The sequence below is a fragment of the Sipha flava genome, unplaced genomic scaffold (assembly GCF_003268045.1).
Source record: "Sipha flava isolate LNK unplaced genomic scaffold, YSA_version1 76_pilon_pilon, whole genome shotgun sequence".
Classification (NCBI taxonomy): Eukaryota; Metazoa; Arthropoda; class Insecta; order Hemiptera; family Aphididae; genus Sipha; species Sipha flava.
Genome location: NW_020273616.1, coordinates 1,034,878 through 1,050,986, shown reverse-complemented (window position 1 = coordinate 1,050,986; position 16,109 = coordinate 1,034,878). Strand labels below are relative to the sequence as shown.

Genomic DNA, 16,109 nt, shown 5'->3' with positions numbered 1-16,109 from the left:
TTCAATGTTCTCATGTCCCATTGCAAGTAATTTGTTTTTAAATAAAGATATAAAATCATATAGTTAAACCACATTCGTTTAGGCTCGATATCGACATATATAAACAAACCGTACCGTTATTCAAAACATATACCGTTATGCATTTGTTTAAGTACCTATACACTCTAGTCATTGAATAATTAATATTTCTTCATTTGAATACGCAAATCGAGTATGGATAGTATATATACTATATGCAGAAACAGAAATTAAGTGGGTACTACAACAGAAAATTTAAAAAAATCTGAATCTTCTATGAATTGTTTTTTTTTAAACTCTTTTGTAGTTTTAACTCGTAGGAATTGTCTTTCTATCCAATGTATATATTTTTTAATTATACTCCGCTGCGCTTGATTGGCAATATGTAAAAAAAAAGGCTGCGATGGGAAAACTTAACGAATTATCATCGGTAAGAAAAACAAAATTTCTAATTACTATTTACAGCGAATTGTAATACCGAATCCACTCTCTCGTGATCACAGACAAGTCGGTGTCATGGACGGTCATGGGTACATCCTCTCTAGTTAAAAACGCCAAAAAGTCACTCTGGCGAACAGTATAGTTTTTCATCGTTCTCGTTCTTATTATTCACTTGAACGATTACGACTAGATCGGCTCATGACGTAACCCTTCTTGTGACTAGGTACGTTAATTAGTGTATTTTCCCGCCGCCATCAATTTGTCACACTCAGTATATATAAATGGCTGAATAATAAAGTAGTACTCTAAAAAGTAATAAAATGTAAAAAAGAATAGTTTTTAGTTGCGGTTAGCGATCCGTTTGTAGTGAATGTAGGTATGTAGACAAAAATTAGATTATAATAATTCATTACGGGTTACACGCAGAAATATTTTTTCAATAATTTTTAATTATAAAATTAGCGAATATATTATTTTTTATGATGTTGACCATAACTGTAGAGTTTCGGAATTAGAGATTATACAGCGAGGAATGATTGAATAGAACGGAAATAGCCAAAGATGAAAATATACAACATGAATGAAATACTTGGAATCACTTAAGACGTTACAAAATAATCGAACGGTTTAACTATGTAAATTTTTTTTTCTATAAGTCAAAAAGTTTAAAAATACAACCGTCTTATACCGTAGTTCAATCTGTATTTTAAAACAAAATAATTTCAAGTATTCGTCTAGTCCGATCTGATAATATACGACAGTAGTGACGCGACAACAGCAATCGTTTATGTGTAGTGGAAAAGTCGCATTTTTATAATGTTTCTGTAATAACGCAGTATAATCGCACAACACGCATGGGGAAAAAACAAAACAATTATTTGACTAAATATACAGGTCGTAAAAATGCAGGAATCCAAAAACCACAAACAGGAGGTGGTAATAGACAACTACGTGTGATCATCAACCTGCGGGGCACGAAATACGCACGCGTGTACCGAGTATCTAACGAGCCATCAGCAATGGTATTGAACACGTGTTATTTGGCGTCGTCTTCAATCGGATTTCACGACGACGACCGCAGTGGCGGCAACGTATTAAATCAAAACGACCGGGTCGCAGTCGTTTAATTATTGATTTTGTTTTGCTTTCCTTTTTTTTTTCCCAACTGCCAGTTACGAGTGATAGGAACGAATACACACTGTATGCACATTATGTGCATTATGGGTATATAAATGTGCGCGAGTACGTACGCATGTTTGGGGTCGAAACGACAAAACAGGAAAACAAGCTCGACCATAAATCCATGGCACACGATGCCGAATATACGCGCAACTATATCGCCGGACCGTGCTCATAAATCGAGGGGCGGGTTGGTGATATTTACCGGTCCGAGAAATACAAATAAATCAAAGCGCCTTGCAATAACCTTTTGAATGGTGAAAAGTTAAAATTGTTCACAGGAAAAAAGTTGAAAATACAAACAATGTGACCCGCACAAAAACCGGATCACCGGGAACTTTCCCGAAACGCCAACCCACCCGGCTTTCTTATGTTTACAATCGTACTAAAAAAAAAAAAAAAATGTATCGAACAGCTTCCACCCCGAAGAACGTTCGACAACGGCCAGGCGCGTCCCGTAGCGTCACTGCCGCCGTTGTCGAACCTTAAACGTCGAGCGCTCGGTGTGTGGCGCCGTGTCCGCGCGGCGCTTCCCCACACGTTATTTATTTACGTATTGCGCACAGCACTACAGCGATACACATCATCGTCTTCGACGTACACGCACACACACACACACAGATTTATACATGTATCATTTTTTATTTATTTCTTATTTTTTATACATCTTCATTACAAGCACACGCCGGAGCGGTGTGATAGTACCTCAGCGCTCTCTCTCACTAACCGTTTCTCATTGTTGTCGCCGTTATTATTTCTGCCCTGATAATATATTAATGTTTATATATACATATTTTACATATCATACGTATACGTATTTTTTTTTTTTTTTTATTACCAACGGCTCCGTACCGTAATAATAAAGCCCCTCTGCGGGAGGCGAGCGCTTAACGTGATACGAGCGCGTAAGTCGTACACACACACGCGCGCGCGCGCGCAGGGACGACGACGATGCACGCGCTGCACCTATCTCATCTTCGGACGACGATGACACCCACGCGTCGCGCGCAGACGGATATTATATTATATGCACCTCCAGAGCGTGGCCGTCCTACGTCGTCGTCGTCGTAGCTGCCCACTACCACTATCGTACACAAACTAGCACGCGCTCGTCGCCGACTTTATTAAGTATCTAGCAGCTATAAAACACTGACGGTTCGATTCGCGTGCGTCTCTCGCGCCCGCCCTGCATGCGAAGGCGTATTTCTCACGGTTCTCCTCCGCGCCGCGGCCGACCCGTCCGGGGAAGTCTCTCACACGCATAAACAACGTACACCGTCACCGAACGTTATACACGATACGTATTCATCTAAGATTTTCACGGTTTTTACGTGTATGGTGTGTAGTAGGTACACCGTAGTATGCGCGTAAGAATAAAACGTTATCGAGTGATACTCCTATCGCGCGAAATACGCACGCGTCGTCGTGTGTTACTCGTTTCGTTTGGCAGCACGGGTAGCCAACGGCGACAACGGCGGTGGCGGCGGCGGCACGTCTCGCCACCGCGCCGTTACGATTCCTTTATCTACCGCAGTCCTCAACGCGAGTTTATCAATGATAATATATTGCGTTAAAAACATACATCTGATAATGCACACTTAGTTTCATGATTTAAATACTCGTGTACCCATCGTTTATTAAAATATTTGCTAATAATTCGATTAAAAGTCAACCGGCGTTTGTATAATTGTCCGAAGAGAGTATAATATTTACTTTACATAATACACATACACATTCAAATATGCATCAGGAGCACACGTTGCATTTTATTAAAATAATAATTAAAATATATAATAAGAAAAATTATTTAAAATGAAATCGCTTATTTTTGTACTTATTTTAGATACAGTCGATGAGTACTCAACTAATGTAATTACAAAGCTCATTAAATAGTATAAAATATAAAGTTAGCGTATAAAATATACGTACGTATAATACATTAAATATTAATTTATCAATTAATTATGTTTTACGTACGTACATATATATAAGTTACTCTTAGCAACAACACGATGTATTAATTAGGTATATTATTTTTATTATAAGTGAATACCAGGAAAAAGAAATAATATTCTTTCATATTCTAACCCGCCTTAGACCACCGACCAAGTTAATACATATTCACTGAACGTGGGTTGCAGAAGCTCTCAAAAACTATACACACTCACTACACACATACACCGAAGTAATCGATCATCTCGTTAAGACCCTTTTGGTTACTCGATAATGGTCGGGTATCGAAAACGTCAATTGGGTTTCCAATATCTTTATTCACGTCCTAAATCGATTAATATTTTACGGTTTTAAATTTTTTTTATTAATGTCCGTGTTCGATGAACTCATAACACAATTATTTATTAAATTAAATGTCCAGTATAATACACGAGTGATTGGATAAAAAATTAATTTTATACAAAATTTTACTATGAAGTTTGACATATAATTTATTGCGAATGTTTGTGCTGCTGAAAAATGATTAATAAAAAAGAAATCAACAGTTATTAAAATATTATAAATAATTTTTTTTAAAAATGTTAAGGTTTATTTTTAATCATATAATTTTTATCAATCTTTCACTTTACAATAACCAAATATAAGCATTTAACCAGAATAAAAAAAAGTAATAATAGTTATTTTTATGAGTTAACTCATAGTAAACTCTAATCGAATTATTAATTTATTTGAATTTTATTTGGAATTAATCTCATTGAGTTATTTTATACTTGTTTATACTTATTTGTATACATGCCATTTTTTTCTAGATACATATTGATTTTTAGAAATTGCATACGTACTCCACCATAGTTCAAGCAGTTGCGTGTCAATAACGATTTACTTAAATATTTACAAAACAACATTTTGTCCATAAACTTTGTAGTAAATAGTTGTTAAGATATATATTCTATAAGTATATCATGAAGAACGAGCTATCGCAAAAGAAACAATTTACATCAAATGTACCGACCTCACATAAACTTCACGATTGAATAACGTTCTCGTATATAATACTTACTCTATACGTTACAAAAGTAATTACAAATGAAAAATAGACGCAATTAATCGGAGGAGCAGTGGAGAAAATAATTTGTAGAAAAAAAAATTGTTGTCTAATTTATGTCAAATTGGCAAGCAGATGTAACACCTTATAATATATCCATTATCTTATATAGCCTTATAGGGTTTGAACAATAAAAGCAAAAGTATGGGTACGTCACATATTTTACGCTGACGAGAACAAATACCATTAGATATAGGGCTGTTTTTTTTTATAGACCCCCAGTAACGTATACAGGTAATACCTGTAAGTAAAAAATACATACAATGTACACACCTTTATAAAATATTTAGTTATGGAAAACAGTTGATTAATTTATAAAACAAAAAAAAAATAAGCAAACATTAAAAAAATTATATAAACATTTTGAAGTAATTATTTTAAAAATCCTATTACCTAAATATTAATTATATAGTAATGGCAACTCCATTGAATACATATTTATTACAGGTAAAGCCGATTATAGTAATATATTATTTGTAGAATAGTGTTTGTTGATAACAAAATTTGTTATCTCCTCATTTTATATTTTCGTTTATAATCTAATCGGTTAACCTTGTTATTTTCATTTAACTGCAAGTCTGCATTCTGCAGGTACCTACACTACCTAAACATTGGAAAATGGGCAAACCAATTGTAAGATCTTATATAAATAGTGCTTATCCTCTATATCACATTCTTGCAGATAAAGGCCATCTTATTAATAATTTTAATATAATTTCTCGCGAATAATAATTTGAACGAATATTCACTAACACTAACACTTAACACTGTGTTCTGTTAAAAGTCAAGTATTATAATATTAAAATAATATCTATATATACCATAACTAATTGAAAATTATTTTTATTATTTATTATATCTAATTATTTATTTAATCTAAACTTTAGATCCAAAATTATAAAATTTCTAAATACATATTTATAGAATATATAAACTATATAAAAAACATAATTGAAGTAGGTAACAAGCTATTTTAAAGTTTAACGTGATTGTGATATAACGAACACATTTTTTTTTTAAATTATTGTACAATTAGGTTTATAATTAAAATTTAAAAATTAAAAATTAATATTATTTTATAATTTATGTGATCATGTTCATTTTGAGTACTATTTCCGTACGAACTTTAAGCAAATTAATTAAAACATTAAAATATATTATTAGAAAACGTACCTTCATTGTAGAGATTCATGCTGCACATATTGGCGTACACCTTGGTCATTGGAATCATTACGTTTGAACAAGACGATTTTTTCAAAAAATGCATTACAGAAAAAAGTAATTTAGCAAAAAGGAACGAACGAATCACGCGAAACAATGTGTTTTGGAAATGATGTTGTTGTAAAAACCCGAAATTGATCGTTGCGGAACCTTCGGAACGTCGAATGCGGAGTACGATGAACAGTGGACTACAGTCGGCACAACTGGATGGACTGAGGGGCCGCGTCGAGAAAAAATCGGTCCGCCTTTTCACCAACCCCAAACCACCGCGGTGTCTGTTCCCCACTGACCCCACTCCGTCAGGCTGTTCGACAAGCGGTACACTAAACTCGGTAGCGATTGTAGCGAAACTAGCGGCACGAGCCGACGAAACGTCGATGATAACACGGTAACGTAAATGTGCGACGACTTTATCACGTTTCGTACGCGATCGTTTCTTTCCAAGCGCACTGCGTACGAAAAATCCTGTCGTGCGAAATCGTCAGCATCAGTGGCGTAGCTATCATAGGGCGAAGCGGGGCAGTGCCCTGGGACCCCGGAGCATAGGGGGCACCTTGAACATTTCTGAAACTATACTTCCCTAAAATAATTAACAATGTTGATGGTATAATCGTTACTAATTAATGGTTACTAATCGTACGTGGTGGTTCCAGTAACAATCAGTATTAAAGCAGAATAATAATAATACACGCAATATTTGTTTATTTTTTATAATAGGTACCTCCTAATAAACGGCATTTTCTTTTTACTCTGCACATCTGTTAATTATCAGGAAATTAATTTTATTTATCATTTCATAATAAATAATTATTCACATTAAAATATATATATATATATATATAATATGTATACCTTTGAATTTTCGTGTAAGGATAATATCAGTTTAAGAGCCATACGGCACCGGGACCCTTTCCTGTATAGCTACGCCACTGGTCAGCATCCTCTAATTGCACAACGCGGTCGGCCGTACGTTACGTCGCACATTGTCGAAGGATTAAAAATTAATGAACAACCTATCTCACATGTAATAATAAATAATAGCCTTTTTACGGCCGCCACTAATACCTACCGATCACCTAGTTATTAGATCCTAGTAGATTATCGACGACAGTGCATGCCTCGAGTACGTTTGCCTATAACACTACTCGATTTTTGCCCTTTAAATATTTTTTGTAATTAGTACGAAGAGATTATTTTGTACCTAATTAGCTAATTATTATTGTTATTTTTTTTTTTTACGGTAAGTAAAGCTAATTTTAATTTAATTACTGTAATTTATATGGTATATCCACATATTACTAGTTATCTACAATTGCATTATTTTTTAATATTTACCATTTTCCCTATTTTTATTTATTTATTTTTTTTTTTTTTTAATTAATTAAGCTATATTTGACTGCATCCCAGATGTAGACAGTTACATCCAGAGCTTTCAAAAAATGTAGCCACGTATTTTATAGAACAAATTTCAGTACAAAACAAAAAATCTAACCGTGACTCGGTTCGAGAACACCGAAGGAAGTACTTAGGAATGTCTGTAAAGTAAAATCTTAGAATAATATTTTTTCTCCGGTTTATTGTTTCTATTTTATTATTGACCTCATATAATGTTGATGAAAGTATACTTAATCAACCTTTTTTCCCGCAGTAAAAGTATTGTATTGTAATTTGTATGCTATAATGATTAAAAATTTCTATTAATATGGGAACTGTTGCAAAAAAAATAGATTTTACATTCACGTGCAGAGCACAACAAATGTGTCATACTCTCGACTACGTTGAGGTCATTTGCATTCCTTAAACGTACGGCGATATACCTATGTATACATATAGCTTTATACGTATTTGTACAGGATGTGAATGAATACTTGCGATGAGTCAATGGAAATCATATACGATGTTACTCGTGCAATATTACAGTTACAATTGAAATGCCTAATTGAAATACAGATCGTTCTGTGTGAATCATCATTTGGCAGATATGTCTAATGAGTCGTACTTTTCAAATGAATCATAATTCTCCCTTTCGTATGTTTTGAAAAATGCGTGATTAATTTGATGACAATCAAAAACAGTACATACAATCTTTTAATGTAATGAACGTTTATCCGGTTTGCATTTCATATGTACACGTCATTTCAAATTAAATGGTAACGTGTGTATTTTATTCATCGCTGTTTAATTGACTTGAGTCACAAATAATTGCCTAATAGACATATTTAGTTATAATTAAGCTCTTTTAACAATATTAAGTTGTATAATGTCTAAGGTTTATCATCTATTAAAGTGCAATTGTTTAAATGCGCACCAAACCCAATTTTATATATTTAACGATATTTAATAGTTAGTTTTAAAACCACACATTTTGAATGAAAACTAAAATTTCCTTTATAAAAAAATGTTATTTAATTTTAAATTAATTTAAAAAACTCATGCAGACTTACGTTTTAGTAATGATAATTAAAAATGTATCTAACCTACCTATATATTACATGTTAATGGTATTGCCAAATTTCTTCCCTGTTGAACGGCTGACAATTATATTATAGCTACATTAAGTGATACACAGTTATACATACTCGTATATTAAATAGTGGTGCAATAGTTGTAGTAATACAACAGCAGAAGTTTAAAGTGCAAACTAATACAAACTAAATACACAGAGTGGCAGAATATTGCTTGATTTTGAGAACCAATGCAAAAGAAGAAGTAAATATTTGTGTGATCAAACAAATTGTTGTAATTTACCGAACATAAAAACAAAATAAAATATATCTATATAGGTAAAATATTTTTTGAATATACCCATTACCTTGTATGTTATAAAAATATCTCAAAACTTGGTTCTCTTATTAATATTTATAAAACAATTGAAAATGCTACCTACTAAATTATTTATGAACTAACAATTTGAAGAAAAGGTTTTGTACAATTTAATATTTCAGGAAAGTGATTGTTGTTTTTTTATTTCCAATTAGTTTGCACCTAAATAAATTTTCTGGTAGATAACACGTCAAAATATAGCCAACATTAGTTTTGAAAAAATATATGTAGAATATCCATACTTGTCAAAAATCATAATTTATTTTATTAGCTTAACTAAAAAAGTATATTAAATTTAATATCTAGCTAAGAGTAAATTTAACAATTCATTTTTGGGCAAACTTGACAATCTTTTGGAGATGAAAATGCTGTAAATAGTAATTTTACTGTACAGTTGTTACACTCAATAACTACATAATGTATTATACGAATACATTATACCTTATGTTGAATTTATTACAATAATAATTATATAATATTTTAAAATTTTTAAAAATTTACCAAGCATTGCAAGATTAGAAAACGTTTGCATTTTAAAGTCTGAATTGACTGCACCACTGTAGATCCAACTGCCATACAATATATGAATATAACCAACGTTTCTGCAGTAAAATAATTATTTCGGGAGTCTGAGGAAGTCAATAATAACATGGAATTGGCAAAATAATACATTTTAAAAAATTTTAAAATTAAATAATTTTTTAATATATTGAACTAAGAAATAAATTAAACTCGAATTAACGTATTCCGTTATTATTTTATTTTAATAATATGGTACATTAATTTTGCTTTATCTGATTTTTGAGAAAATTATAGTGAAAACATTAAATATATTAGTATTAAGAAATCGATAGGTAGTTACATTCATTACTCAAGCAAAAAATAATTCAAATTCTACAAAATTATCACTCGTCTCGAAGAAAATAAGAAACATGTTTAGTCAAATAAAATATTAATATATTGTACATTACCGAATATCCAAATAAATGGGTTGCTTGATTATTCATAGGATAAACTTAATTACGCTCAATTTCTTGAGTAATCATTTGTAATTGAATAGTTTTGGTTTATAAAATTAATCAAATCAGAATTTGATAAAACATGACCTCAACTAAAAAAAAGAACTCTATATATGACTTCTGTTTTTTATCATTAATAATCATATTTTAAAGTTTCTAATTCAAATTTTTAAGAATTCGGATTCAAAACTATCAGGTGATTCCATCTATATTTTCTGTAATATATCAGCGTTTCCTAAACTATACGGCACATTTTTTATTTTAACGTTCTGTAACATAACAGTAATATGTTTTAAATATGTTTATAATATACATTATTAAATACTGTAAGTATGCAAAAGTTATACCTTTTTCATTAAGCAATACTTAGTTTAACATATATAACTATTGTATTTTATGTTTATTATATAAGATATTGAATATGTAAATAAAATATAAAAACAAATAATTCATTATTTTTAACAATACCACGTGAACACCACATACGTAATTTAATAATATTATGTAATATGATCGCACTCAAATTCTGAAGATATTTTTTATGTAATATGAAATCATATATATTTCAATATGGAAATTGCAATAGTTTAATTAAAAATTTAATTTATACTTGTTTTTATTAATTTTATTTGCCTTTCTCGACATTATAATGTGATTTATCTCGAATAAAGCTATATATGTGTATATTACGTAATATTATATACTGTCAATGATAAAACTTCTCGGTCAAAATGCTTAGTAAAAATATTCACCACTTATGAAGTAAATTCATATGGTTTTTAATTTTTATAATTTATTGTTTATTTATAGTTTCCTAATTTCAATATTTAAACGGATGTGTCAAACAATCAATACAATCATCATCGGATGGTTCGACATTGCAGTGATATTGAATACTATAATTATTCATGTATTAAGTAGTAATATGCATAGAATATCGAAAAAACTAAACATGTTTAGTGTCCATAATTTATCATTAGCCGGAGCTGTCTTGGATTATAGTAAAATAATTAATATTTTCAATAAATTCAAAATTATTTTATTTGGATATAATAATATTATATTATAAATTATCAACTATAAATTAAATATTTAAACTAAAAAATAAAAATTATGGTCATGTTAGTCTGGTATACATTTGTATCATGTATACAATGTATAACATTGTTAGTTTAATACTTAGGCTTATGAAATTTAATGTATGTTACTTTAATAATTTTGTACATTATTTTTACTAATTATTCAGTAAAGCGAATAATAATTCTGGTTATACACACGCAAGCAAAAAATCACGAGTTTGTGACATTTATGGACGTGTCATGCAAAAATATTATGCATGTGTGCTTGCTAAAATGTAAAATTCGGTTTTTAATGCAAACCAAACGAGTAATATTTTTTATAAAATTGACCACAAAAATGTTTTCAAATAGAAATGCCGCTAAAATATAATGTACTTTAAAGTATAAAATATAAATAATGAAGACGTGATTTTATTGGCTCCCAGACGAGTAATCTTTTGTCAGTACATTGTATAAAATTTAAGTTGGCATTAAATATTAATTGTATGGTAAAGTAAAAGTATTTTTTTAGTGAGATTTTATTATTTATTTTGTAGTGCGAGGGTTTTTTCTACTAGAAATACTTCGCATGAACTTATTCTTGTTTTCAGATATTGATTTTTAAACATAATCGTTGTTATATACTAAATAATATTACAATAAACTAAGTGACGAATACGTTTATAAAATATTTTCTATTATATTCTGTATATTTTATTATGGTAATAAAATTATTGTAATTATTGTATTATTATTTAATTAAATTATTGTAATTGTTGAAATTATTAAAACAATGACTATATTTCGGAAACATTTTCGTATAGATCACTGTAACATGGCCGTATCCAGCCATTATTTTTGGGGGGGGTTTTCAATTTAAGATGAAACTAGAACATGATTTTTAGAATTTTAACCAATTCAAACCATATTAGTTTTTAGGTTTAAAAATGTACTTATATTATTCACCATATTATATAATATACACTCTGCTTTAATACTTACTACTCGTAAGGTATTTCAATTGACAACCACATTTTACATGTAAATATTTTTATAGTTATATAATTATAATTAGAGTAAGTATATTTAATAATTATTAAAACATGTAACTTACATTTTTTAATTTGACAATTTATAGGATTATTAATTTTAAAGTAACATTATTTTTCTTGATGATTTTGAAAACTGAGTAAGTACCTCTTCTGGATCAACATTGATGTCCCGGTGAACTGACATTAAAGCCAATCCATTGAGGCGTGTTTCACCAGTCGAATTTCTGAGATACGTTTTCAATCTTTTTAAAGATGAAAATGTTCTTTCTGGTGTCGCTGTTGACATAGGCATAGTAACTAAGACTTGTAGAAGTTTCCTTATGTTAGGAAATAAAAGAGGGTTACAATTGTCAAGTCCTGCAATTGCTGTTTTTGGGCGAGATCCTTCTTTTAGCCACTTTGTCTTCCACATTGCAAATTCAGCTTTGAAAGCATTAGGCTCAATCAATATCTGAGAATAAAAGTTTACACAATCGTTTATTTCTTCATTGGTAGCGATTATACATTTACTTGGAATGATTTGTTGTAATGAACTTATTAAAGATTTGTGTTTTTGAAATCTATCACAAAGCTGTGATCTGATATAGTCGAGAAATGGCAAAAAAATATTAAAATTGTAATACTCTTCAGAGCTATGAGAAAACACATTACTACGGTGTGTTTGTTTATTAGCGATACGAGGCAAAACAATGTCTTCTTTATTTTTATTCAACATGATGGCAACAACAGAAAACAGGTCTGAAAAATGTTGTTTGTTATTTTCTCTCATTTCGTCTAATACGGCTAACACATCATCAACATGATTGCATGCTTCGACTAAATCAGCATTAATTGTCTGTAGCTGTTTACACAATGTCAATGTATACGAAAAAATATTTTCAATTATTACGAGAGGTATAACAAATTTAGCGTCTTTAATTGTGATTAATAAATGACAAGACTTTTGAGCAGTTTCTTTATTTATTGATGACTCCAATTTTTCCAATGCAACAATAATAGCGGGATATAGTTCTTTGAACCGCATGACACTTTCATGCTTATAAACCCAACGAGTTTCACATAATGCAACTAATGTGGTATGCCTTGTCTCTGAAAGAGTTTCGATAATAGTTGTTCTCAATAATTCACTTCTTTGAGCCGATGAGCGAAAAAATGTTCCAACAGTTTGAATGGTGCTAATACAGTTTCTTATTGAGGGCAATGAACAGGCGTTGGCCAACGCTAGATTGAGCGAGTGAGCACTGGAATGTACATAAAGTGCCATGGGAAAATCTTTTTTTATGTATTCTTGAGCACCATGTAAATATCCACTCATGGCAGAGGCTCCATCGTAACCTTGTCCAACTAAAAATTGACAATGTATACTGTTCTTCTGTAAACACCCCATTATCAAAGTTGCTAGTCCTTTTCCACTACGATCAACAGCCGGTGTAAATTCTAAAAAATCTTCTCGAATTTTTTTATCTTTTTGGTCATAATAACGCAAACATACAGACATTTGTTCAATTCTTCCAATATCTCTAGTTTCGTCCGCTAACACAGAAAAGCACTCGGCAGCATTTACTATTTGGACAATTTTTGACTTGATTATTTCACCACAAATAGAAATTATGTAATTTTGAATACCAGGACTAGTATATAAAGAATTTCTTGGACCATTTTTCAAATGTTCTCCTAGCATAGTGTCACCTGAAGCTACACGAAACCGTAAAAGAGCTCTAAAATTTCCGTCATTAAAATCATTTATGTTCATTACATTTCCATAATTGTTTGATCCACGAAAAGCAATTTCTTGCCTACTACAAAGAATTATGGTTTTTATAATAGAAAGTAAAATTTTTCTATTTTGTTCAATCTGTCTAGAACGTTCAATACTGAGTTGTTCAGTTATATTTTTAGATATTCCTTCATTCACTTTTAAAAAACTATCAGATTTCTCGACACACAATTTGTGATAAGATGTGGTAGCATGTAATTGAAAGTCTTGCAAAGCATTTTTCCAATTAGTATACTCTTTAGAAACAAGTGCACCTAATTTTTGATGGCTACCATTACCTCCTTTTTCTCGAGCAAACAAAACACATAGTCTACAAAATGCTCCTTCAAATAATTGTGAATAACTAAGCCATGGAAATCGTTTTATCCAAGATAATTGAAATCGTAAATTTCTTTTGGTTTTTACAGGGAAAATATATGTTGAAGAAGGAACCCACGGAGTTTTTAAGAGTTCCTCTTTTTTTAAATCGTTAATTTCTAAATTATGGACATAATTACCAATATCATTTACTCCAACTATGGGTGTTTTAGTAAAATTATTGGACATGGTAGAAACAGAAGGAGTATAATTGCTATGCATTGAAGTAAGGTTGTGAATATCAGTACTATTTTTGCTAACTGAGGGAAGTTCTTCTAAGTAAGCTTGTTCAATAGAAACATCTTTATTCGAATAATTAATATTAGTAGGTTCAACTGGTTGAAATTCAGAATTTGGATTGTTTGTCTTATCTTTTTTTATTTGTGTAAATGCAGTGATGTCCAATTGTCTTTGAACTCGTTTCATTTTCGGTATTTAATTTTTGTGTATTAATTCTAAAAATAAACATATTGTGCATAAGTGAGAATTCGCCCGTGTTTATAGATATTTTGGAGCTGTTATAACTAAAAATTTTATTTAGGAAATATCTATTTAAAATGTCTAAAATTAACCTAAATGCCACTTAAATTGTATATTGATGAATAAGATAAATGAAGACATTTTATAAAAGTAATTTTTTTGTGACATTAATTTTCTTACACGAAAAATTACAATAATTACAAGATGTGCTACATAATATTATACATATCAAAATAAAATAAATAAATAAAATAAAATATTAAAATAAATAGGATTGATAAATGATAATATGTATAATTAAAGTTGGGCGTTAATGCATAACTTGCACACTGAATAAACACCACTGATATCTATAATATAGAGACTATGCAGGTACATATTTACATTAACTGTCCAACATATAAACTGGTATAAAATAAATGAGCTATGATATTTTATAAATAATATAACTCTAAAACTATTAAATAAAAAATGGTAGTAAATATACTTACGGAATTCAGATCAATAGAAACGTTTAACAGCAATGTTTACGGCGCACCGCCATGGTGTGTTGTATGACGAGAATCCAAAAGAAAAATGATTCGGTAATCGGTTATCCGAATTAGTTCTATTCGAGTTGAAATTAAACATCGACGATTATTCTAATAAGGTATGTACACTATCAAAATTTGAAGAATACTAAAAATAACTACGTAAATACTCTGGTGCGTCCATATGAACAGCCAAAGCTATGGGCAGGCGACAACGATAACGTCAGTCGTGATCTTATCTCATTGTATACAGAGTTTTACCCGTCGTAAAGCAGTGCATTGTTTTAAATTCAATTTTTGCGCGTAGACATTCTCGTAGACAATTCTATTTTATTTACACAATAATAATACGTCTGGGATAATAATTTACCTTATGTGCGACTTAGACGATGGATTAAGAAACACTTTTCTATTGAATTTCAATTGAATACAGAAAAAAAACATCAAGTGAATAGGCAAAAAAAAAATGTTGAACAAATTTTGGGGAGGGTTTGAACCCGGAAAACCCTCCCCCTGAATACGGCCATGCACTGTAAGCCTGCAAAATTTGTACTTGACGTAAGCACTACCACTACTATCTCGTTACTAAGTTATACTAAAAATTGTATGGTAAATATTATACGTTCGTTTCACCGCCGAAAGTTTACACGGCCCGAGTTTCGTAGTACCCCACATAAAATATACGCGTACCTATTATTAACATGTTATACATTCGTATATTTATAATGTGTATTGAGTGTATACTTGATGTTTACGACGGTGTATAAAACGGTTCGAAACAACCGTAAAAACAGCACATCGGACAATAATTAACGTAGACCACCGGATGTTATCATGAATATACAATTCATGTACTTATAGATAAACGTACAGGTGTGCGTGTGTGTACGTTTTGTGATACGTAGAACGCGAGACCAGTTCACCGGAGTATGCTGCGAACAAATCAACGGGGGCACGCGAACACGCAATCCATTGTAACGAGCCCTAGAAAAACAGTTAGCGCCGCATGTGTGTGTTTAGTTTTTCGGCTTCCTTTATAAATATTACCGTGCGCGCAAACACGAATACATATTCTTTTATATTATAATACCATTAG

The 16,109-nt window shown here is 30.9% G+C and overlaps 2 protein-coding genes across 4 annotated transcripts in view; both read right to left on the bottom strand.

Moving 5' to 3' along the window:
- Nucleotides 1-16,109, bottom strand: part of LOC112692664 (protein rhomboid-like) — an 87,830-nt gene that overhangs the window by 7,648 nt on the left and 64,073 nt on the right. The window contains exon 1 of one of the 3 annotated variants that reach the window (XM_025567402.1): nucleotides 5,870-6,208. The exons of the other annotated variants lie outside the window; for them this stretch is intronic. Coding sequence (XP_025423187.1) covers nucleotides 5,870-5,875 — 6 coding nt within the window. The 5' untranslated portion in view covers nucleotides 5,876-6,208. Of the gene's footprint in view, nucleotides 1-5,869; nucleotides 6,209-16,109 lie in introns of those variants that run through there. 3 annotated transcript variants of the gene reach the window in all.
- On the bottom strand, nucleotides 11,931-15,531 carry LOC112692663 (52 kDa repressor of the inhibitor of the protein kinase-like). The gene is made up of 2 exons (XM_025567399.1): nucleotides 14,975-15,531; nucleotides 11,931-14,458 (listed from the first exon to the last, which is right to left on the bottom strand). The coding sequence occupies exon 2, from the start codon at nucleotides 14,427-14,429 to the stop codon at nucleotides 11,967-11,969; it is 2,463 nt and encodes an 820-aa protein (XP_025423184.1). The 5' UTR covers nucleotides 14,430-14,458; nucleotides 14,975-15,531; the 3' UTR covers nucleotides 11,931-11,966.